The sequence below is a fragment of the Phalacrocorax aristotelis genome, chromosome 2 (assembly GCF_949628215.1).
Source record: "Phalacrocorax aristotelis chromosome 2, bGulAri2.1, whole genome shotgun sequence".
NCBI lineage: Eukaryota > Metazoa > Chordata > Aves > Suliformes > Phalacrocoracidae > Phalacrocorax > Phalacrocorax aristotelis.
In genome coordinates, this window is record NC_134277.1 from 142,392,983 (window position 1) to 142,417,319 (window position 24,337).

At 40.0% G+C, this 24,337-nt stretch overlaps 1 protein-coding gene across 6 annotated transcripts; it reads left to right on the top strand.

Annotated features, from left to right (window-relative positions):
* The first annotated feature begins 1,089 nt into the window (after positions 1-1,089).
* On the top strand, positions 1,090-21,424 carry NDUFAF6 (NADH:ubiquinone oxidoreductase complex assembly factor 6). 6 transcript variants are annotated; one of them, XM_075085441.1, is made up of 9 exons: positions 1,090-1,303; positions 4,771-4,870; positions 5,784-5,906; positions 10,411-10,467; positions 12,070-12,172; positions 14,876-15,009; positions 16,870-16,971; positions 20,716-20,772; positions 21,280-21,424. In XM_075085441.1, the coding sequence occupies exons 1-9, from the start codon at positions 1,131-1,133 to the stop codon at positions 21,406-21,408; spliced, it is 978 nt and encodes a 325-aa protein (XP_074941542.1). In that variant the 5' UTR covers positions 1,090-1,130; the 3' UTR covers positions 21,409-21,424. The 6 variants fall into 6 exon arrangements, with proteins under 6 accessions (XP_074941542.1, XP_074941543.1, XP_074941545.1 ...); XM_075085445.1 differs by having other exon boundaries at positions 1,162-1,303; positions 4,771-4,874; XM_075085442.1 differs by lacking the exon at positions 20,716-20,772 and having other exon boundaries at positions 1,091-1,303.
* Positions 21,425-24,337: the final 2,913 nt, after the last annotated feature.

A 24,337-nucleotide genomic window follows, 5' to 3' on the forward strand; every position in this document is an offset into this window, starting at 1 on the left:
GATGCAAAATAAAGGCTTGCTCTCATGGCCAAACAGATGTTTTGTCATTTGAATGTCGCTGCCCACTCAAAACTTTCCCCATATTTACGGCGTGGCTTCCCTTTACAGCTAAGCTAATGAACATATGTGTTACTGTCCACAAACCAGGAGATCCTACCCTCTCTCCAGTCCACAGCTTCTTACTCATACTAACGCCCTGTGCTGGTGCTGATGCTCAGCTGACCATGCAGTGAACTGATTCAAGGCACCAAACTGGCAGAAAACGAACTCAGGAAAACCAAAAGCGAGCTGTAGGTGGGTTTCTGCTGGTTTAACTACCTCGATCAGCTCACTGTACTATAAAATGAAGGTCAAAGCTGGCACAAAGGAAGAGGATGGCAAGGGTGGGGACAGAAAGAAAAGCCAGACAGATGTTGCTTCTAGTAATAACTAGGTTGGGCAGGCATAGTTTTAAGATGAAACTGCTCTTAAGCATGGTAGCACTTCTGTATGAATTTGCTGGCTTATCCCCATATAGGCCAAACTTTAAGGGAGCACAGATGCTCTGTCCATGACTACAATACTAACAGGACCATCCTCTTTCTAAACAAACTCCAGCCATCCTGAACAGTATGGAGTCCCTCTCCCAGCCAAGAGAAGGAAAAAGGGCTCCTGTTGCACAATGTTTTACAGAGGGCTGAGCCCTGGGGTCAGCTTTGCTGCCCAGGCAGAACTGCCCTGCCCTGCTCCCTCATAGAGCAAACTGCCCCAAAGGTTTTCCCAGTCCTACAGCCGCTCCTGTAAGTCTCCTGTGCTACTCTGCCCACAGCTAGGAGATTTTTACAATTCAGCTTCCTCATTTTTTGCGGGCTACCGGTTTAAAAACCCAAGGGCCTAGTTTCCCAGGGAGCGGAGGAATTCACCTCAAACCTCAAAACCCCCGCCTCGGGAGCCGGAGGAAACTGAGGCAAAGGCAGCACGACGGACGCCATTTGCAAGACAACAAAAGGCCGTATCGCTCCCACAAAACCCTGGGCCGACACCGCGCATTCTCGAGTGCCATCTACCGGTATATTCTCCGTTAAACGTTTACACCGGAGAGGCCCCGCGGGCCTAGGGTGACTGACGGGAGGGGCGGAGCGGCGGGCAGCATGGCGGCAGCCGCCGTGGTATGGGGCGGTCTGCGGCACCACCGCATGCTGAGGGCGACGGGCGCCCGCGGCGGGCTCCGGTGGCCCGGGCTCGGCAGCGGGAGGGCGGCGGCGGCGGGCTGGAGCCGCCCGGTGCCCGGAGGAGAGGTGCAGTACTGTGCCGAGTTGGTGCGGTGAGTGCCCGGGGCGGGGGAGGCCTGCAACGCGTGGGTTTCCCTCTCCTCAGGGGTGAGCGAGTCTGTCAGGGGAAGGCTTGCGGGCGCTTCCCTCCGGGCCGAAAGGCTGCCGAGTTTCCTGCAAAAGGTGACTCTTTTTTTCCCCCAGGCCTCGCCTGGGCACGCCTGGCCGCGAAAAAAAGCCCTGGGGCCTTGGAGCGACCGGCTCCTGGGGATGGGGTTGCTCCGGGACCCTGTCGTTTCGGCGGGCAGAAAGGGAAACTAGATAAATATTTAAGCTACGTGGATGATTTAACCTGTAAACGGAAATTTCCCTCCTCCGCTTCTTCCACAGCTGCTTTTCTTCTGAAATATTGGACGTTTCTATTTCACTGTCTTGGCTTTTTGGAGAGAAAGATCACCGAAGTGGATGTTTAAAAATAATAGGTGTTTTCAGATCTTGGCTACTGGGAAGCAGCCAAGCTTCCCAAGTACTTCTTAGGAAATAAGCAAGAGCAGAGGAGATCTGACAGCTGGACAGACAGCTCAAGTAGCTTTTCTGTCCTGAATGCAGGACGGGCAGGAAGTCTAGTTTTCGAAAGTATCCGTTTTTGGTCAAATCCAAAAATGCTCCAAGAGGAGCAGGAGTGCAGCTCAGACACTTCCAGGCCAGGCAGCGATTCCTGCTTGGCTTCTGGGCTGTCAACAATGTGCAAGTCCCCTTAGCTGCTTTCTACTCCATAAGAGTTCAGAAGTACTAAGTAAAAAATTAAACAAGTCTCTTTGTAAAGACTTAAATAATTTGTCTCTGGATACAGTTGTCCCAGACGGTTGACAAAAGCAGGGAGAAGGCTTCCAAGCATGTATTAAAAAAAAGTGGAACAGGACCATCTCCAGACTGATGCTTGTAAAAGATAGAGAGCTGTGTGGTCAGCAGTAATGTTTGAAGTAGGAAAACTAATGGAAAGAAGTGTGACAGTCTTGAATACTCTGTGCAGCACCAAGCAGCAGACCTTTACAGGTGTATCAGAATGCATAGCCAGGTTGCATTTTCCTTGATAAAACTTCAGATTGCAGCTTTGTTTTCCTGGTTACTCTACCTAGAATTTGTTTACCAGTTACTCAGGAAATTGGAGACTGCGTTAGTCTACAGGTAAAGTTAACATATACAGGTAAAATGTTTTCAGTAACAAACAACAGTGCACAGAATAGTTAGGTTCCAAGGCACAGAAGCTGAAATGGGTGAATTTAAATTTTTTTTTTTTTTGTTAAACCATAAAAAGGACTGCTCATAAAAATACACAAGCATTCAAAATAAAAAAATGAAAGGTGGTTATGTTTTTGGCATCATTTAATTGAAGCAGTCGTTCACAGTAGCTCATATGTTGCATGGAAATCGTGAGTTACAAGGAAGAAGAAGGAGTTACTATTCAAACAGATAAAATACTTGAGGCTATGCAAGCATCAGCAACTCCCCAGTCCTGAATTTGTCTCCCACACATTAAGAACAACAAGAACTGAGTTATACTGTAATGATGTAGATTTGTGCAACTTTCTGTGATATGGCAGATGGCTTTTCTCTTTGGTTTTCCTTTTTATGTTAACTCTTTTACAAGTAGCTTTAAGCTATCTGATTAAAAATATGTTTCCCTGGTAGGTATGTTTTCTGTCTCTTGCTGTTTATGATGCCTGCTCAGGAGGACAAGTTACATCTTGTGACTTCATGGTATTATGGATCTTTGGATCGTGGCAGAAATTCTTTTTATGACTTTAAATTTTTCATTATACTGAAAGTCCAGTGATGGTCATAACAGACTTTTCTTCCATCTGTGGGTTCATATGTAAGTTTATACTTATTTGAGAGGGGAAACTACAAAAGACACTCAGTACCAGACTTGAGGTCATTCCCTCCTTCATTCTTTACTGGAATACACAAAGAGAGTTGGAGTGGAACATGATCTATAGCAATATCAATTTTATTTTACAGGCTGAGGCTTAATGGATTTGCTTTTCTACTGTTATGTCCAAGGGTATGTCAGCATAAAAGTCACATTCCTGTCTGATTTTTCCCTTAGTTGTTTTTTGCTACACTTAATTTTTAAGCTTAGAACAATTGGGGGGGGGGACGGACGACGACGACGACACACGGACAGACCACAAACCCAACATGCCAACACCATTGCTAGGGGGAAGGCAAATTTCTGTGTTGTGCTGCTGCTTACTTTGTGTGGTATGTTTCATTGTTTCCTTTCTGGAAGTAGAGGCGGTTCTGTGTTGTGTGAACAACCCAGGCAAACTTCATGACCGGAACTGTGAAAATGTGGCTGTAAACCTGCCCAGGGTGGACAATACTGGGTATTACTACAGTCAGCTTTGAAAAAAGTACTAGGTTTTGAGCTGATAATACTTTTCAGAGAGTGTCTTAATTGAGAGATGTTTGGTGCATCTGCTCTTTAATATGAAGGTGACATTTAAAGCCTGCTGAAATTCACAACTATTTTTTTTGTTGTTGGTGCTTCTGGATTTGCATCAAGTTCAAAAACAAGCTTCACAACTGTTGTGAAAACTTTAAGCATTTGCTAGTTATCAGCTGCTGTGCCTTGTAGGGGTAAGAACCTCTATTAAATTCATTTCTTTGTTGTTCAATGCTAAAAGTAGCAACCCTAATAACCGTTGGTTTTGGTTTGGCTTTGCTATTTTAAGCTAACGTTCTAAACAAATATGAGTACATGTAAGAACAGCAGACCTCATGAAAATGAGTAAATGTGTTTTCCTTGACACCTGCTTTTCCAATCTCGATGCAAAACTTGGAGTTGCTGGTCTTGCTCTAATGAAGAATCAGATTACAGGCTTATCAGAAAGTATACAAAAATGTTGTTCAAAACAAGCAATTTTGCTTTTCAGAGGTGGCCAAGTGTTTTTGTTAACTACAGTTACGTATGATTTTGCAATTTATGATTCTGTGCACTGTGATTGTTTTTAATTTAATGGCACACCCAAGTGGCCAAACAAAGGCATGTCACTAGATTGCCAACAAGTTACCTGCAGCAAAACTGCCAAGACCCAGAGTTTTTATGCTTTGAATATAGTTGCCAATAAACAAAAACTTACTGGTTAAGCAGAAACTCTTCTGCCAAGTTCCAAAGCACAGTCTTTTAAAGAAATGGGGTTTCATGTTTGGAACAGAAGTCTGGAAGTTGGACAGTCTGGATTCTATTTGCAGTTGTGCCACAGCCTTGTTCCATGCCTTTAGCCAAATATCTTGAGATCTGGATTTGAGAGGTTCATGGAGAGTTCAGGCAGCATCCCCTCTTTCTTGGAGTTTGTCTTATTTTAAAATAAGCTTAAAAGCTGCTACTTTTGTAGAGTCAGAGTTTTGAACTACAACTTACTGCTACTATTTTAGGAGTTCAGTGCTAAGCAGTAGCACACCCAATTTACATAGAGCTATAAATAATAAATGTAGCTTTTTCATCCTTTTATAGAAAGCGTGACTATGAAGGGTTTCTGTGTTCTCTGCTGTTGCCTGCGGAATCTCGAACCTCTGCTCTTGCTTTGAGAGCCTTCAATGTGGAACTGGCTCAGGCAGGTATTAAATTTGTGAACTCTGGCAATGTAAAATAACAGTTTCAATATTCTAAATTACACTAGTAGGTGGTGTTTTCCCAAGATTAACTTTTTGTACTATAAGGGGCAGGAATACAAACACCTAGTTTTGAATGGCCTTTGGAAAGTAGCCAGCCTCCCCCAGTTTATTTCATCTATATATATAGTTTTTTCTGACTTTCCTCTTCATGCATCTTAAAATTAAATTGTAACAAACAAGCTGTGGTCCTTGATACTGTTGTGTGATTGCATCTATGTCTCAGCTTCAAATGCAGTGACTGAATCGGTAAAGTGCAGCTAAATCCTATCTGTAGAAGGTCTGTCAAATGTTTGGATAATATAAGTCCCAGGTCTGTGTTGGCAGAAGCTAGGTGATGGAAAGACTGCTGGGAGGGAAGTTTGTAATTAGAGTTATGGGAAGGGAGTGGCTGCAGTCCCTTGCCTTTGCTAGGTGGCCAGAAACTGACAGTGCAACCAGGAAAGTTAGTTATACTTGCCAGAAAGGAGCAATCCAGGAAATGTGCTGACCAAGCAAAATCCTAGATCAGCTTCTGTGGGGTGTGCTTCTGGCAATCCATGGTGCTGCCCTCCCGTGCTGCTGTTACCACTGATTCCTTTCCTTCTGGGAAGAAAGCTAAGGTGCGGGTTGCCCAGGACTTAATCTCCAGGGGTTTCAAAGTCAGGTTGTGCTGAAGGTTTTGTTTGGTTTGGTTTGGTTTTGTTTTTTTTTTTACTCTCTGTAGTGTTCATATGCCTTGTGAGGAATAAAAGTAAATTCAGAATGGAGCACCTTCCCTACTGAGTTTGGCTATGTCCTGTGTCTGTCTTTTCAGTGTAGATAGACCAAGTGCCTTAAAGCCACTGAATTTCACTCCAGATGTATCCTTTCCAGATTAAAGACTCCATAACTCAGAAGACTATAGGTCTGATGCGAATGCAGTTCTGGAGAGAGGCTGTGGAAGATATATACTGTGATAACCCACCACATCAGCCAGTTGCTACAGAACTGTGGAGGGTAAGATAGACCTTTATTGTCCTAAAATTCACCTGAGTAAAATATTACAGTGTGAAATAATGTAATTGTTTTGTATGCGCTGTGTTGCATAGTTAACAGCATTATTTTATATGGAACAGACAACGTAAATTGTGTTTGTGTCTCTGTGTGATGTTTTAAGTTACCTATTGCCAAAGAGCAGAGTTGAAGAAGTAGGATGTTTAGGTAGGACTGACGTGGAGGGTCAGAATCCTGTGAGCCATCTGCTTTTTTCCTCTTCTGTTTAGTTGAAGAACAGAGTAAATTGTGGTAAACTGTAAGTTGGTAGCAAATAAAGTATGTAAGTGTACTTTTCTGAGCCAATGCTAGTCCTGCCTGAAGATATTAAGCTGTACGAAAAGACAGGAGACTAAGCACAGAGTTTGAACTAGCAAATAGAGTATGAGGAAAAGCCAAGACCTTCATGCTTACTTACTGGGTAATAGGAAGAATCTTAATACAGTTTTCAATTCGCATCACGAGTTGCTTGATGACTTCTATTTACATATTATGTTTTGCACAGATCCTTTTGTGTGCATTGAGTAACAGGGAATGTACTTGTGAACTCAAGTTTACTTTTACCAAGGTGCCCGAGTTCTGCAGACACTAGAACATCACACATAAAGTACACCTACAGATCTGTTCCTCTGATGGTCTTGGCTGAAGAAACAGAGGCTTTCTTGCAAAATGTTTTGTTTGTAGTTAGGACTGTCATTGATACATTTGATGGATGATTGAGGGACTGAAGGACGTGTAAATGGATTTCCCCTTGATGCTGTTACAGAACCACAGAATAATTTAGTTGGTAGGGCTCTCTGGTGATCATCTAGTCAAACCTCCCACTCAAAGGTCTAGCCTCAAAGTTAGATCAGGTTGTCAGGGTCACGTTGAGTTGAATTTTGAATTTCTTTGGGAATGGAAATTCCATACGTTGCTAACTTGTCGTCTAACATGTCAACTTGTGGCCATGGGCCACAGCAAGTCTTAGAACCTTCCAAAAGAGCAGCTACTGTAAGGCCTCCGTAAGATCAGAACTTGCATTTAAACTAAAGATATCTGAGCTCCTGGACAGGAAAAGCTGCAGTTTGTCTAGATCTCAATAGCTGAATACAGTTAACATAGATCCCATAGGTAGTTAAGTTTATGGACCTGGTGAAAAACAGGCAGTGAAATGTGGAGTCCTTATCCAAGTATTCATCTGCATTGTTCCTGTTAAAATCCTGGGAAAAGCAGGACACTCACTGTAACACCGGGTTAGAACAATGCAGTTCCTGTGGGATTAGAGCGTTTCACTTGTTGCTATCTTGGCTTTCCATCTGCTCTGCTGCACCTCTGAGACCACAAAAATCAGTCCTTTCCAAATCCTTTTTTGGTGATTTTTGGCAGTGCTGAAACTGGCCTCTCCCTGACTCCCTCCTTAAAATGTGAAATAAAGCATAAGTGAGCATTTGTTCCTGGATGTCAACACTCATGTTTAGATTAAAGTTGGGATTTAAACAAGATACACATTAACCAAGAGAAAGCATAGGTAAAGCCAAGAAGTAAAAGAAAAGAAAAACACCTGTTACAGTCACTTTTAGGAGGACCAGAGCTATTCATAGGTGTCTCCAGCTCAGATGAAGTGTGTGCCTTAGCCACAACAAAGCATTCATACAGTTAGAATGAAAACTGGCAAATGTTGTGAGCCTTTTTATGGGATTATGAGAGTTGAAGATGCACCTAGGGTGATATTTTAATGCAGACATTAAAATGCAGAATGGGTTGTTTTACATGTCAATCTGTCCGTGCCTTTGCTTTTTATTTCCTTCTTTCTGTCTCTCTTCCAGCATATGGCAAAATTCCCAGGAACAAGACTGTTTTCTCGCAAAATGCTGTTGTCTCCTTTCCAAGGAGGAACTTGCTTTAGTGTAGCTTAACTTAATTTTCTTTTGGAAGATACTTATTTAGTTGTCTGAGTGGGTTAGGCATAAGTTAGGTTTGGGTATGACTGTATATATTCTTTTGACCATTTTTAATTTCACACTGCTTGTGTGTTTATCAGTGTGGCGTGGAGATGTTTGTTAGCAGAACAGTAACTTACAAAAAACCCAAAACATTGTCATGGTTTAACCCCAGCTGGTAACTAAGCCCCACACAACCATTCAGTCACTCAGAAAATCAGAAGGGTAAACTGGTAGGTTGAGATAAAAACAGTTTAATAATTAAAAAGAAATAACAATAATAAAAATTGTAAGGAAAAGGGGAAAAAATAACTGAGAGAAAAACAAAACCCAAAAAAGACAAGTGATGCAAATGAAAACAATTGCTCACCAACAACTGACTGATGCCCAGCCAGTCCCTGAGCATCTACCCCAGTTCCCCTTAGTTTTATTGCTGAGCGTGACATATGGTGTGGAATATCCCTGTGGTCAGTTTGGGTCAGCTTTCCTGGCTCTGTCCCCTCCCAGCTTCTCGTGCACCCCCAGCCCACTCACTGGTGGGGTGGGGTGAGAGGCAGGAAAGGCCTTGACTCTGTGTAAGCACTGCTCAGCAGCAACTAAAACATTCATGTATTATCAACACTGTTTGCAGCACAAATCCAGAACATAGCCCCTTACAGCTGCTGTGAAGAAATTTAACTCTATCCCAGACAAAACCAGTGCAACATTGAGATGTAAATCATTTGGATATTGAGATATCAGTTGCAGCCCTTTTCAACAGCTAAGACTGCCAGTCATACTCTTTTCTCACAAAACAGAGAATTGATTTTGAAGTGGAAGAAAGAATTAGCCTATCTCCATGGTAAGATTTCACTTTACATATGTATTCTGTAAAGGAAGAACAGTATAAGACAATCCAAACAGAACTGATTGTGAAATAAGATGTTGAAAAATAATTCAGAAAGTATTTCTAGGAGCTCTGGTAGCTCTGAACACTGCAGAGCGCTGGAGCAAACTAATGGTCCAACCTGACCTGGTGACCTTTGTACTGAAGATGTGATTTTATGTCTACATTTCAGCAAATACCCTAAGAATGACCTATTTGAAGAGCTCAGCTTCACAAATGTTCAAGAACATCATTGCATTTCTTAGAAGGATTTGGAAAGATACCTGAAGTCACAAGTATTGCAGAGCTGTTAATAGAATTAGCATGTCTTTTGCACTGCATATTTTATGTATGCTCTTTTCTTGCTCCTCAGTTCATATGAGGACAGTTTTGGTTTTGCAGAAGAAATACTAATTTATCATGTTAAATGTGTTTTGTGTGTGCCTAAGTTTTGTATATCCCAGAATAGCCTTTAATAGTATTTCTAGAATTATTAATGGCTCAATTCTCAGTGACTTTAATATAAATTTATACGGCAACTGTATTATATTTGTTCTTACTTATCTGTCTGTTAACGTACAAAAAGTGAGGCCTAATTCTCTGATCATTTCTGTGGGAGAAGCCAATTTTCAAAATGTCTGAAAAATGAGCATCTGTGTGTTTGAAGTAAGGTAGCTCAAAATGGGTGTGATGTACAAATTGGGTAACTCAGCAAAACCGAGTTTGGTGCTTTAAGTCTTGAACTGTGAATATTTCAAGGATTTCATTTATAAAAGGATACTCGAGACAACAAGTGAGACGTAAAACTGACGTTTGTAGTTGTAATTTAAAATTTGCCTTTTCATATACCAAGTACTTCCTCAAACAGATTTTGTTGACTCAAGAAGATATAGTCTTGTCAAACTTGAAAAAAATATTTACAAATATACAGATGAAAAGAAGCTGAAAGTGAGCTATAAAGGCTAAGACTCTGAGAAACGTACTCCATAATATTGCTTATAAATATTTATATGTGTGACTGTAGCCTTTCTGACAGTGTGGTCTGCAAAATTCAGTGTGTGTGAGAGGATTGAAGGTAAGTTGATAGAATTAAGTGGTAGAGGAAGAAAGTCAAATACAAGGTAAAAGCCAAAATAAGAATATGTGAAAGAGATGCTGTGGGATGCTTTGGGTTTTTTTTAAACAAAACCATATTTTTTATATTACTTTGTTAGGATGCTGGCTTTACAGCATGTATTGGTATTTGTACTGATGTTTTCCTGGAAGTGTACAGGGGAAATCTTTTTATTGCTTGACTCTGGAGGAAACTGTTCACTTTGGAGAGTGAACATAGTTAACTGCAAATATTTTGTGGGAGCGTTTGACTTCATGAAAGAAAAAATTACTTTCAAAAATATTTTTAAAGCAATTCTTTTAGTTAACTGTCTTGATGTCCAAGTTTTCATTTTTTTGTGTGCAACAACTTGTAACAAATGCTAGTTGAAAATTTTTGTATTTGAAGAAGCCAATCATATGTTTCTGTGATTCTATGATTTTTGTACTGACATGCCACTTTGTTTTAACCAAGTGAATACAATCCTTGTAAGAAAAGGATTATCTAAAATATATTTCAGCCTTCAGAATGCAGTACTAGCATCACTTTGTATGCATTAACATGGATGTTTTATTTGACAATTTTCAGGCCGTCAAGAGGCATAACTTGACTAAAATGTGGCTCATGAAGATCATTGATGAAAGGGTAAGTATTTACCTTTCAAGGTCTGTTTCTGGATTTAGTTGTATGTGGGGTTTTTCCCCGTAACTTTATGTGTTTATGTGTAAAACGAAAGCTTAAGTAATTCAACTTTTCCAGATAGTAGTATTTCTCTTTAAGAATGGTACTGCTATATTTCCTTTAAACTCTCCATCGGTGCCCCTACTCATAATTTCACCTTTTTCTGCCCAAAATGGCTTTAGTTTTGCTTTAAAATACATGTAGTTTGTGTACTGACATTTGTCTTGTTTCCTGCTCTGATAACCAGTGTATCTGTGCTTGTGTTTTCCGTTGCTGGTCTCTCTTCCTGATTTGAAGTGGTTACCCCTAGAGGTAATCCAGTGGGACTAACACTTAGATACCTTTCTGTATGTAAGTGAGGGAAGTTTGATCCTGTGGGATTTAGTAGTAAGGTCTCTATATGCAACTGTTAAGAATTGTGGAAAACTGCATTTTAATAGAAGTGGAAATGAAGACGTGCAAGAAGGGAAATCCATACGTTGTCTCTTTTTGTGCCATTCCAGTCCTGCCTCAAGAGAAAGGACATCTTGCATATTGCAAAAAGTTGCACAAATCTACATCATTGGCATCATCTTATTCCTCCTCACCTCTTTTCTTACCACATCAATTTGGCCCCAAAATAGCCTTCTCTTGTGATGAGTCATGGATATAAAATCTCAAAAATTAAATGAGCTGTCTGAACCGTTCTGCCAGCTGTAGCTGCTGCTGCTTATTGTGGCTGTGGAGTTTTTTCTAAGTATTGTAAATTGGAGCATTCAAATCACATGAATTTTAAAATAACCACCGTTTTTCGAGAAAAACCAAGAGGAAGAATTTCACTGGTACAGTGATGCTGCTACCAGCTCTGACACAAGGGCAGGAATGAATAACTGAGGGCAGGAATTTCATAAGCTAGCTTTGCTGCTAAAGTTCATGTCTCATGAAGTTATACCTTGAGAAAATTGATGGTCAGTTACTTGTGGAGTGTCGTCATTATGAAAGACTCCAGAGGGTTTTTTTTAATCTTAGGACTGGTGTGTTTTAACCACAAAAGCCGCTAGGACAGGAAGAATGCTGAAGGATGTTATATGTTTGGGGGTATTTGCATATGACTTTGAAATTCATGTGCTTATTTTATGGATTGATTTTTGTGCATGTTCTAAAAAATGCATTCCTATTTATCTAAATAGGACGCCATCCTAAACCAGTCTCTGTGCTTCAGATGCAAATTAAGTATTAAAAATGGCAAGCCCATAGTGTAAGGATACCATATGATGTTTTGTTTTGGTCATATCTTTTTTTATGAAGAATTCTCATTTATTATTATTGCAAAAGGTTATGTTTGCTCCAGTAACCAGTCTTGGCTGCAGTTGCATGCAGTTATTTGGTTATGTTAGACCTGCTATAAGCTTTAATGACTGCTTCTGTCCGAGTTTATACTCGCTTTCTAGCTCTTAATTTTGTCCTTTTGTTTTGTGTTTTTTTTTTTCCCCTAATAGTGGATTAGGCTGACCTGACTGTAGTAGTAAATTTGCACAAATAGCAGTTATATTTACGTTTTAATGAAGTTCTGTGTTCATATGACAGGAGAAGAATTTGGATGATAGAGCATACCGTAACATCCAGGAGCTTGAAATGTATGCTGAGAACACTCAAAGTGCTCTCTTGTACCTCACCCTGGAAATGCTGGGTAGGTATTTTCCCCTCTTTAGATTTTGCTGATGACTCATTAGTGCAGGTACAACGTTTATTGATGTTTCAAAAAGCCCTCTCTTTTTCCACTGGAGTTTAATTTCAGTAGAAATTGTCTTAGGTAGTACTTTAGATACCCTTTGAATGCTCAACCATAGATCTGGAATCTTACTGCGCCTGTCCTAGAACTATGTGCTTGCCTTAGGAGCTGCTCAGTGGAAAGCTCATTGAAGTGTGGTCTCAGTTAAGCAACTACTCTGTTCTTTGTTACTTAACACTCTTTTCTCTTTTCTTGCTCCTGTTACAGGGTGTGGTAAATTCAGCCCTTCACTGTGTTTTCTGATTGTCCTGCTTGTCAGAACACAAAGTGCTGTAGTTATTCTGCCGCTGCTGTTCTATATTGCAGTGGTGTACACTGGTTACCTTGAAATAGCTGTCTTCCCAACCTATAAACTTCCCTTGGTGATGTTATAAATTGGGGTCTGTATCGTCTCCCCTTCCTAAAAGTAGGTTAACTATCAATAATTAAATAGCTAGGAAAAGCACAATAAAGATGATATGATCCTTGTCGTTGAGCTAGTATCTGTCTCATGTTGAACAAAAGAGTAAGATTGGGTAAGAACTTTCATTTGCAGTGAAGAAGAGAGTGATTTTCTTTTAGATGTCTGTTGTGTTATGGAAGTATTCCCTGTATGATCTCAGATGTAAAAGAAGGGTGAGAATTATTGTTGTTCAGTAGTATTTAGTATTGTAGTAGCACTGTTTTCCTTCTGCTTATCAGAGTAGCCTGATGGAAGGCCAATGCTGAGGTTAAAAGAGCGTGAGAGAGAGAGAGAGATGGTGAGCACATTCTTCTTGGGAAGAAACGAGGAACCTGTCTCTTACATCTGATGTTCACTTCCTCAGTAGGAAACTGGTGAAATGTGGCAAGTGTCTTTCTGAACTCCTGATTGAAGAAACATAGGACTATGAGAAATACTAGTGTCTTCCATTCTGAGAAATGTCTTTGATGCTGAAGAAGTTCAGTCAAGCTTGTGTCACTCGGGGTACAAGTCAGATGATCCTCCTCTTGAAAATCTGTTATGGGGGGCTCTGCGTTTTCTAGGTGCCCTATTGTTGTGTTTAACTTCTCTTAAATATACCAGTGTAACAAAATATCTAAGCAAAAGTCTCCTTTGCTGCATATGAAACAGTTAACTCCTATGGGCTTTTCCACAAATGGAGAAATTAATCAAACACAGCCCTTTTCTTGGTGTTTCCCATGAGCAGTCTTTTCTAGGCTAGGGGGACCTGGTTTCATTACAGGTCATGCTTGCTAAATTTCCTGTGCTTTTTAGCTTCTCTATTCCTGACCTGTCTCCGGTTTCTGTGTATCTCTCCCAGTAGTAGTGCTGCTTTATTCTTACTGATTTCAGGTTACTACTTTGTCAAGCTCATTTTGATTGGTAATCTTGTCATCCAAAGTCTTGGTACTTCCTTCCAGCTCCTGTCATTTAAAAATTTTAATATTGTGTGCTCCGATTCATTGCCTAAGTAGTTAGGGGTCTGGTACTACCCAATAATTTTGTTAAACCTCTTCAGAACCTCACTTTTGGGATATATTCCCAGGTTGAGCCTGAGTCACTGCTGAATCTTACTCTCAGAGGTTGGGTGGCTTTTGTTTTGTTGGTTGTGGTGGTTTGGTTTTTTTTTTTTAATTCCCAGTTATATGTAAAGCCTGAGCTGCCCAGTCAGTATCAGTAAATTATATCCATTGATTCCTCTGAGCCACACTCTGCTTCCTGCTGCCATTGCGAAAATAAGTCCATGTAGTCTACCTGTAGCCACTGTTTTGCAAAGGCTTCCGAGGCCCATGCAGGCCTCAGGCAGGCTTGGGCAGTGAATGTGGTACACACAGTATCGTTTTCAGGTGTCAGTTAGGCTCATTGGTCTGTAATTCCTTTTTCCTCGTTTCTTTCTTTGTAGAATTCTGCCTCTGTTAGTGCTTTTGTAAACTTTAATTTCAGTTTTCCTTTAAATTTCATTTTATCCTGGGTCAGTCCTGTGAAAACATCATGGCTTTATGATCAGTCTAAGCCAATCTTGTATGAAGAGCAGTAGTGCTGCTCTACCCCATTCATCTCCCTCTTCTTTCAGTTCTAACAGTTGTGTGATCATGCAGTAATTGAAGTTAGTTTTCCCTTGCTTTGGTGACCTGATTCAGTTTGCCATGCTACTGCCTCATTGCCCATGACAGCACAAGGGAGGTGGCAGAAATATGGGTGTGGGGGGGGAGCATAGGACCATTCTCTTTAGTTTCAGTACACTGCTGAATTAGCTGCAGCTAATCATGAAACCATGCTGTAAGCATTAATGCTTGTCAGGAATCTCGCACTTGAATGAGTTTTCTGGGAGAGGACATGCCAGTGAAAATGAGTTTGTGTACTGAGATATTATCTGAATATCTCCACTAAGTGTAGCCTCTGCAGAAGCTGCAACAAGCTAAGAGGCATATTGCTCCTGAATGTGGAAATCAATGACTTTGCCTGCTGCTTTGCATCTCTGAGATGCGATCTCAAAGCAATTAATGAACGTAGACAGTTCTGTCATGGACCAACGCACTTAGCTTTCCTTAAATATGACCGTGGTACACATCAGGGAAGACTATATCACTCAAAAGGCCCGACAGTATCTTCTAAAAGTATTATTTCTGCAATTTCAGGTGTGAGGGACATCCATGCCGACCATGCAGCCAGTCACATTGGGAAAGCACAAGGCATAGTTACCTGCCTAAGAGCAACTCCGTATCACAGTGCAAGACAAAAGGTCTTTCTTCCCATGGACATTTGTATGTTGGTAAGAGAAGCAAGTTGTATGGAATTGAACAGTGTAGTGTTTCTAACTGTGTCTTTCAATGCTAGATATGAGATCATAATTTATTAGGCCAGAAACAGAACCCCTTTTTTCTTTATTTTAACTCTTTCTGCTGTGGCCTAGTAATATGCCATTGTCTTGGTTTTATATCTTTCGGGAGGTGAGAGGATTGACCTTCATGAAACTCTAGGGTTTCTGATTTTTTATTTCTTTTTTATTTATTAAATGTAGTGGTATTTTAGCTTTCATGAATTTTTCCATTAATGTGTAGAAATACACATACAGAATGGGGCCTGGCTTTTGATTGGGCTTTGGTTGGTTTTTGGGGTGTTTTTTGTCATCATGTTTCCCCACCCTCCCCCCACCCCCTTTTTTTCTTATCCCCATAAAGGAAGCACTGTGAGAAATTTTACTTCTGAACAACCTTTTTGGGTTTCTCTTTACTGCCTTTTCATAAATGTGCTGGTGGTTTTGGGTTGGTGTTTTTTTTTTTTTGGGGGGGGGGGGGGGGGGGGGGGGGGTGTGTGGTTTTTTTTTTGTTGTTACATGTTTGATAGCTATAAGCATGCATTCTGTACATTGCTGTAGGAGATGGTATAGTCCTCCAATTTAAACTGTATGCCTAATTTGCATTGGAATTTAGCAGATCCTGCAATTTGGGTAAAATGAGATTAAAGCTCAAATTTCTTCATTAATGTTCTCTGGCTATATCTGTAGGCATTGCAGCTGTTATTCCTTCATCTCCAGTCTTTATTTTCAAATGTTAATGCTGTTCTTTTTATACTTAACCAAAAATCATGTAATTATGGTGATCCTTAAGGCAATTGTGTTAGTATTTTCTGAGTATCATTTCAGTACAACTGAAGGTTTTGATTTGAAGTTTAGTAATTTAGGTAGTTGCAAAAATTGTAGATACTAATATAGGTCAGGGTTATAAGACTGCAGGAAGGAGCTGCACCCTGCTTTCAGCCCTTCTGGGACTGGATGGTATGGGAGGCCTTCCAACCTTTTGAAACATAGCCTGAAAATTCACGGTCGTTCCTTGCCACGGAAGGTGTTTTACAGTGAAACTGTAAAAACAGCTTGCATCCCTTCTGTGCAGACTGAGCATCTTGGAAGCATTTCAGCTGCTGGCAAGTATCGCAGAGCTCTGCTGGAGGCTCTGTCTCCTGTGCAGCCTACCTGCCTATCTTTATACAGCCTTTACATGTCTGAGTGTTGTCAAGAACAGGCAACTTGTGCATTTCTGAATATACCATATTATGTCTTATATTGGTCACTATAGTCAAAGAATAAGTCTGGCGTTACGGGTTTTTTGGGGTGGAGTTTTAATGGTGGTTTTGTTTTTTTGTTTTGTTTTTGTTTGGGGTTTTTTGCAAGCCTAGTGGCACACACCAATCCCAAGATAATTGTAGCTTTGTAAGCCAGCATGGCTTCTGTGTTAGCTGTTACTGGCTTTCTTTTGCTTAATGTCAATTCTTGGATTATGGTTTTTAAAATTGAACATCTAAACTGATCTAATTTCCCGAAACTTTAAAATCTGACTTGTTAATCTGACTGACCACAAAGTCTTTAGGGAACAAATTCATGCAGAGGGAGTCTGTACCAACTGTTTTCTTTGTTCTCTTGGTTTTTTTTTTTCCCAAGTGACTGACAAGAGAAAAAAAAGGGAAATAAAAAAAAGAGGGGGCAGTGATAAAACATTTAGGCTGTTTCAGTCTTGTGTCATTAGTTCAGTTGCCAGGACAGATTTTTGAGAAGTTAAAATGGAAACTTGGTATTTATGGAGGGTTTTTCTTTTTTTTTTTTTTTTTTTTTTTTAATTTTCCTTCCTATGTCTAGCATGGAGTTTCACAAGAGGATTTCATAAGAGGCAAGCAAGAGAAGAATGTGAGAGATGTAATTTATGACATTGCCAGCCAGGCCCATATTCATCTAGAACATGTGAGATTCCTTCCCTTTTATTTATTTAAATAAATATAATTGATGCTCGTCTTCACAAAGCATTGTGCCTATGTGGTGTTAGAATACTTAGAGCTGCATCCTTCATTTCAAATATTTTACCTTTAATGACTCTGAGTTTAAATTAAAACAAAAAATCACCACAAAACCTTTAAGTATTACAACTACTTTTGTATGAATATTATATTTATCTGTATGTACAGGAAGCAGTTTACTCACAGCCAGGTCCAAATGCATATATATAAAGACTGCCTAAAAGCCTTGTTACTGGGAGAGAAACTTCAAGCAGCCTTCTATAAAGGCAACTACATGCCAGCATGGGATCAGCACCATAGAAAGCACTTCTGCATATGGTATTTCACAGTGCTGTGGAATGGCTGCCAGGAAAGCAGAGCATGTTGCCTTTAACTGCTGGTTAGTCTGCGTGGGAGGGGGGATTCATTCCCTAACATGGCCAGCCATGCCCAAAGCTATGTTGGGAAAGGTGCTTTCTGTTTATTTTCTGGCTCACAGCCAGGTGAATTAAGAAGGACTTTATTTGCTTGGAACAGCAGATAATGAATCCTGAAGAACTGCGGAGTCCTAGTCTATTTTTCTTCTATGCTCTTATTTTAGCTACACTCTGAATTGCTTGTTGGTACATAATACAAAAGCAAAAGAATGCTGTGTCTGCCTTTATGTGGAAGACAGAACTTGCAAGAAACACTGTGAAGAGTTTCTTATGTCTACAAGTACATGTACACATATGCTTTGAGTATTGCACCCAATACTTCCAATCAAGGTAGTCTGAAAAGATACCACTTTGAAGTAAAGACATGCCAGATTTACCTCTGTATTTACACCATTAATATAATCCTCAATTACAGTGTTACCTGTGATCACAGTATTTTGTGTGGTAGAGATAGGAAAGCCCTTTTTTTCTGAGGGTAAGATGAGGCATCCCTGTTTTGTTGAGTCAGTGGTTAGTTAGTTGATTAATGTTTTTAATTTTTGTAATAATATGTAGTCTTGGGCTTTATTTTTAATACAGAATGTTTATAATTTGCATTTAATGCATTCCTGTTCATGTTGTTTCACATCATGTCTCAGTTTTTGTTGTCACATGCCCAAGGAAACTTGTTTATTCCATTTAGAAGCAGGGAACAGAGACAAAGACAATACAAGGTGAAAATTGTCCACCATCTTTGTTCAAGCTGAAATATTTTGATTTTTTTTTTTTTAATTCCACACCCCGCAATCCATAGTGCACATCATGTAAAACCCATTGACTTTGGTTGCAACTGTAGCTTACAAAAATGCCAACTACCTGGCCTGAAATGCCTCATACCAGGGTTGGGAGTCATGGAGAACAAGCAATGTGCATTAATTCTCCAGCTACTTAAAATTTGGTTGCTGGTATTGCATGGGAACTTTGGGACAGAAGCAGGGAGAGAATTCAGTTCTTCAGAGCCTTTCAGATAATTTGATGATTCTTAGTGCGCTGGTCCCCTGCCTCCCGACATGCCAGCCAGCTCCTGAAGAGAATAGGCACAAACTTACCCACGCCCTTTCTTCCCACTCCATTCCCAGAGCCCTGCCCATGTTATGCACTGGGAGGGTCCTATGGAAAATATGCAATGTGATTATGTAACTGGAGACTATACAGAAAAGTATAAACACAAGAAAACCAGATTAGGGCAGCATTAGCATTTTATTCAAGTGAATGTTGATCTTGGCACCTTCCCTTCCCCCCCCTGCTTTTGTTTTTGGTTTTTTTTTTTTAATGGATGGGTTATATCATCTTAATTAAAATTAAAAAATTCCTCTCTGAATACTGGCTTCCAGCCTCCATCATCATCAGTGAAGAGTAATTGACAGTGGTCTCTGCAGTGTTCAGACCACTTGAGCTGGCAATAACTGGCAGTAATAACAGGGTATTAGCCTCCTTGATAATCAGATGGTCCTTGTTAATGCAAGGATAAAGATACTTTCTCTCCTAATGGATGAAATAAGCTTTTGCTGGCAACATTTGCTGGGTATTTCAAGAGTTTATGTGAATGTAATGGGCTGGTGCCTTTAAATGCATCTGTTCTCCTGTATAAAATCACCATCTTGTTTTGCCTGAGGGTCTTTCAGCCACTTACCCTCCATCTTAGTTGGAATTACAGTGTAGGGTAAAGTTTAAACCTGCAGAGAGTTTTCAACAATCTCGGCATTTGTTACACAAACCACATATTTTGGATCAGAAGAAATATAATCCTCAAATGCTAGATTAAGTCCCAGCTATATTATATGAAGCATATTGTAGTAAGGTGGCACTTAATCTTGGGAGAGAAGTGTATGAAGCATGGTCTGAAGCGTGGCCAGCTCTTCTTGATACTTCAACTGATGACCAGCAGAGGGCAAAATAAGATAATGAAGATTGCAGTTTTCTTTAGGAATTGTGTGTTTTATTGGAAAAAAAGCATAAAATAAAAGTGCTCTGTCAGTCCTACGGTGATCCCTTTGAAAGTCTGTGAATACATTTACATGTTCCCCTTCTTTCCCTTAAGCATTCCCTCCCCCGTCCCTCTTTTTAAAAGAGGGTCTCCTTTTGGCTTTCTGTGTTTATCTCAATTATGCTAGCTCCTTACGGACTCAATATACCAGGGAAAATAACATGCTTTCTGAATGACTTGCAACCCATTCTGGGTTAAGAAGGTCAAGCAAGATTGCTTTCTTTTTTTCCTCTTATAATTAATAACTGTAAGGCAGAGCATTAGATCAGGGAAGAGCATTTTCCTTTAGATATATATACACACGCACATACATGCACACATACATTATTACATTTCAAAGTTTAAAAATAATTTTCCCTTTGGAAAGATACAGTATTTTCCCCTCAAAGTTTGAGCCTGATTTTTCTGTTTTCTGGAAGGATCCACAGAAAACTAACAGAAACTCATATATTCTCATCAGTATTCATAGAGGGTTTGCTTGTTTTAACCTGTAAGAAAAAGCAAAAAAAACCAACAAAAAACCAAGGAGGGATTTTGTATTTATAAGTAAGCATTACAGGACAATTTGCTTCAGCTCTGTGAGATGCACCTGAGTTGTACATGGCTTTGAATTGTAGATTTGATTCAGCTGTGGTTTAGACTATATGATTATTATTATTAGATACTGAGGACCCGAGGCATTGAGATCCTTTTGAAGTCCCATAAATGTAAATGGAGCATAACTGGACTTCTGGGACTGATGGCAGCACCGAACCAAAAAGATGCACTCAGAGAGCTGCAGTTCTGGTCTTCCATCATTACTGTCTCTTGGGATGCAAAGAGTTATTTGGGGTGTGGGGGGAGGGGGGGATGTTTTAAACTGTATTTATTAAATCAGATGCAACTTGGAACTTTGTTGGAACAAGGGATGCTAATTGACATTGGTTTATTATATGCAGACTGTAAGGTTGTCAAAACATGTAAGAATTTTAGCAGGCTGCTCCCAGTATTACATACTTTCTGTGTAATCGCTTTTGTATACAGCGAGAGATGGTGCTGCCTTGCACATAATGGAAAATCGTAGCTTCAGGATGCCAAAATAAAAAGGGATGAAGCTTGTAATGCAGTCTGTTGGCTCTAGCCGTTATGTGTAGTACTTGTTATTTAATCTGAAATGTTACATTCTCCTGATAAGTACCTTTGTTTTTGTTCTTGTTTTTGTTTTTTTTTTTTTTTTCTTCCCCTCCCACCTTACCCCATTTACTTTCAGGCTAGATCTTTCAGTAAGAAAGTTCCTGTGAAGGCATATCCTGCTTTTTTCTGTACGGTGGGTGTGACATCATGCACTCTTTGAGTAATGGACTAATTTCTGTGCTAATACATTTGTGAAGAGTAGAGTATCAAATTAAGCATGGTTAAGTAATGCTTCATGTGTCTGTTTTGGGAGGATGTAATACGTAAAACTTCTCAGTCTCATAATGTGTGTCTGACTCTGGAACCTCATGGTTTTGATCAACGCTTCTAATCCTTCTTTAACTACATCATTTTGCCCAAGATGTCTGTATATTCATAGGCCGTTGTTCTGATGCAAGGGCCCAAAATCTTGTCTATTTTTACAATTTGCTGTTTGGTCTAGTAAAAGATAATGCTTCTCTTCACAAAACCTGCCTTTTTTTAATCCTTTGAATGTGATGGTTACACTACCATTTAATAGAACAGGCAAACTGTCAAGCCCTTTTGCAGTTCCTTGTTCAGTTTCGTGCATTGCTTTTCAAACTTAATGCCCAATTATTTGTGTGTACCATATGGACTAAGCTTTTTCCTTCTTTTCTAGGTTGCTTTAGATGATTATTTATGTAATGTGCGAAAAGTGGACTTCAATATATTTCATCCAAGCTTACAAAAGAAGAGTACCTTATTACCACTGCATTTATATATTAGATCTTGGAAAAAAACATATTAAATTTTTTTTAATATGGGTTCAGAGTGCTGAGTTTTTTTCTTTAATGCCTTAACTTGATAGAATTGTTAAGTGTCTAATTTCACACTTCTGCACACTGCAGTACATGGGAAGCAGCAGATGCGCATGAACTGTAGCTGTCAGCTTGCTGGCAGTAAAGTTTGTTCTTGGAATATTAGGCTGATATCTCTGCTTCACATGTCTGCCAAGTCCTGTGTCCTTGTCTGAGATTACATTTCTTGTCCTTCCTGTAATAACAGCAATATGATAGAATTCTTCTTGGACAAATTCTTCGCTAATGGATAATTCTGACAGCTCTGACACTTCACTGAAGAAAAAAAAAAACCCAACCCAAAAACCAGAAAGAAAAAAAAAAAGACTGCTTGTTTTGTGCCTGAAAGCAGTTACAGTAAATGTCTCACAGAATCAGCTAAGCAATTCTATTTAGTGCAAGGAGCAGAAAAGTATTAATGATGCTTCATAGTTGGAAGAATGAGCACGTGTATTGGAATGCAAAAATACTGTCAGGAAAAGCTTTAGCTGTTATAATTACGTAGTGTTTATGTAGAATTTCAGAATGGTAAAATAGAGCTGTAGGACAGAAGTTACTTAACTGGGTGTTGTGATTGAGCTTGAAGTGAGTATAGGTGGTGGGAGGATAGCTTTACAACACAGGAGGGGAACCCTTACACAGTTTTTCTCTCCACCTCAGCCAAAGGCTTTCAGTCTGCTCTTAGTTTGGCAGCACCTTCCTCCTGCCCTCTCGTGTGTCTGTTGTTGCCCACAGCTGTTGCTGCAGTGTGGGTTTGATTGCCCCTTCTTCATACCATGTCTCAGGACACCCTCCTGCAAGGCTTCCCTGAATTCCCTTTTTTGTTATTGTGAAGAAGCATATTTCTGAGTGTTCCAGGTCATTTTAGTCGTCCCTCTCTGTAAAGATACTGCACTGGTTTTTTTGGTGGGAATTACTGGGAGATTTGTGTGATTTGTGTGATTTGCTGTTCGGTAAAATAATACTTCCTAATATCCAACTTGATTCAGTTGAACAAATCCGGTAGTTTATTCTGCCATCATCCTTGTTCTGTTAAATAGCTGCTTTTCCCAGAGATTTTTTTTTTTTTTAAATCAGGGTTAATCTCCTTAGATGCTTGGTTGTATAACAGCATCCTGTGTTTTAGTGTACAATGCTACATAATGAATTTCTGAGACCAAGATTCGTTGCTTTTTTTAATCACAGAAACTCATCATGGTAGAAATCTTAGGAGCCCAATGTTAAATCCTTCATTCGGTGATTTTATTTTTGTATGAAGTCGGTTTGTGATACACATCTTGGTTAATTCTGCAGTTTCCTACTCCTGAATAAGACATTTCTCTGAATTTGTTCAGCTCAGGATCTTGGTTTCTATATTACTAGAGGTGTAATAATCAACGTTGATAGGAACCTAGAAAAATCCGTGTATACTGGATTGGCAGTATACTGGCTATTTTCTAGAAGTAAAATCTTAACAGGCTCTGTCCACTTCTCCAGTCAGCTGCCGCATCTTATCATTGGTGTTCTTGAATGTGGCAAAGTAGTCTGGGGAAAAGAAAGTATTTCCTTCCTATGCAGGCACCGCGGGTCTTCCTGCCAAATGAGAAGAGCAAAGGCTTAATTAGGCTCTACTGCTGCTACCAGGCCAGCTGCGCATTCACTGTCTCTATTTTATGATCTGGAGAAAGCATTACAAATGTCTCTTTCTGCAGTTGGTCCTCTTGTTCTTGAGTGTGCTGAGTCAGGACAGTAGAGGCAGCCCTGTCTGCCCTCTCAAAAGGGGTTGTTTTCCTGTAAAGTTAACTTTTGGCAGGAGTGCGGTACCGTGAGGAGGAAGAGAAGGAAAACCATGCAGTATCACCGGTACATTGGGTTGCTGCGGTGATATCTTGCTTCCAGGCCACAAGGCCAGCACTTTGCTACGGTGTTGAAGTGGAACAAATCCTGACAATGTGCTGACAAAGGCATCAATGGAAGGGCTGATTTGTTCTAGTGTAGGAAAGAAGCCATGTGATGCAGTGAATGGTTAGTGTGGTGAGAGGGATTTATCAGTGAATTAGCAAACAGGATATGGAATAAATAAAGTCAAGTTATGACTTCAGTCACAAGAGAGGTTTGAGTGGCCTCAGAAAGTAAAGCAGCACTTGGGAGTTGCAAATGGTGGGAGGCTGCTTGAATAAGCAATCTGTGTTTCCTTTGTATCCTTCAGGAAACAGCGCTCTCTCGGATGGTCATGCCTGATTCTGGCCTTAGGGACAAAGTTGTGAACGGAGGCATTAAATACCTGTCACTCAAGTTAGTCTTAATTTGCCTGCTTTCACTAGTATTATATCCTTTTATTTCTCACTAGTGATTGGTGGATATAAGAAATTCCATTCATCAGTTCTGATAAATTATAATTACGCATCCTACCAAAATTTGTCCAATTTATGCTTGTTTCTTTTTTTAATCTGACGAAATATTTTCTCACATTGGTTCTAACCTACTGGTCATTTTTATCAGAAAAGCTACTAGCAAAACTAGCAGATCTGTTGCTGCCTGCTAATTACGCTTTGGAAAACAATTTCTGTGCCTCGTTACATCATCTAGTTAGCCTGGTCCACGTAAAGAAGTAGTCTCACAGGTATCCTCCTCAGTGACTTTACATATTTTGTGTATCTTTACGGGCGTCTTTTTTTTGGTTAGGCATAGAATCGTATCTCCATCTTTCTCTTCAGAGCACTTCACTGGAGTCTGTTCCAGAGTCTCTTTCCACTTAGGCTTGCAGGTTTAAGATAGCAAAACATCAGAATTGTATTACTTGTGTAACCGATTGTATTTTGTCCGCAGTGGGTAACGGCTGTGGGGTCAGAAGTGCTGTCCAAATTGAAACTCAGACATCACTTGCCCAGTGATCTCGCT

Bases quoted from the DNA above. Each gene is read 5' to 3' on its own strand.
- NDUFAF6 (XM_075085441.1), top strand. From the start codon at position 1,131: ATGGCGGCAGCCGCCGTGGTATGGGGCGGTCTGCGGCACCACCGCATG. The intron at 12,173-14,875 runs GTAGGTATTTTC...CTGCAATTTCAG, and splicing joins CCTCACCCTGGAAATGCTGG to GTGTGAGGGACATCCATGCC. The intron at 16,972-20,715 runs GTGAGATTCCTT...ATTTACTTTCAG, and splicing joins CCCATATTCATCTAGAACAT to GCTAGATCTTTCAGTAAGAA.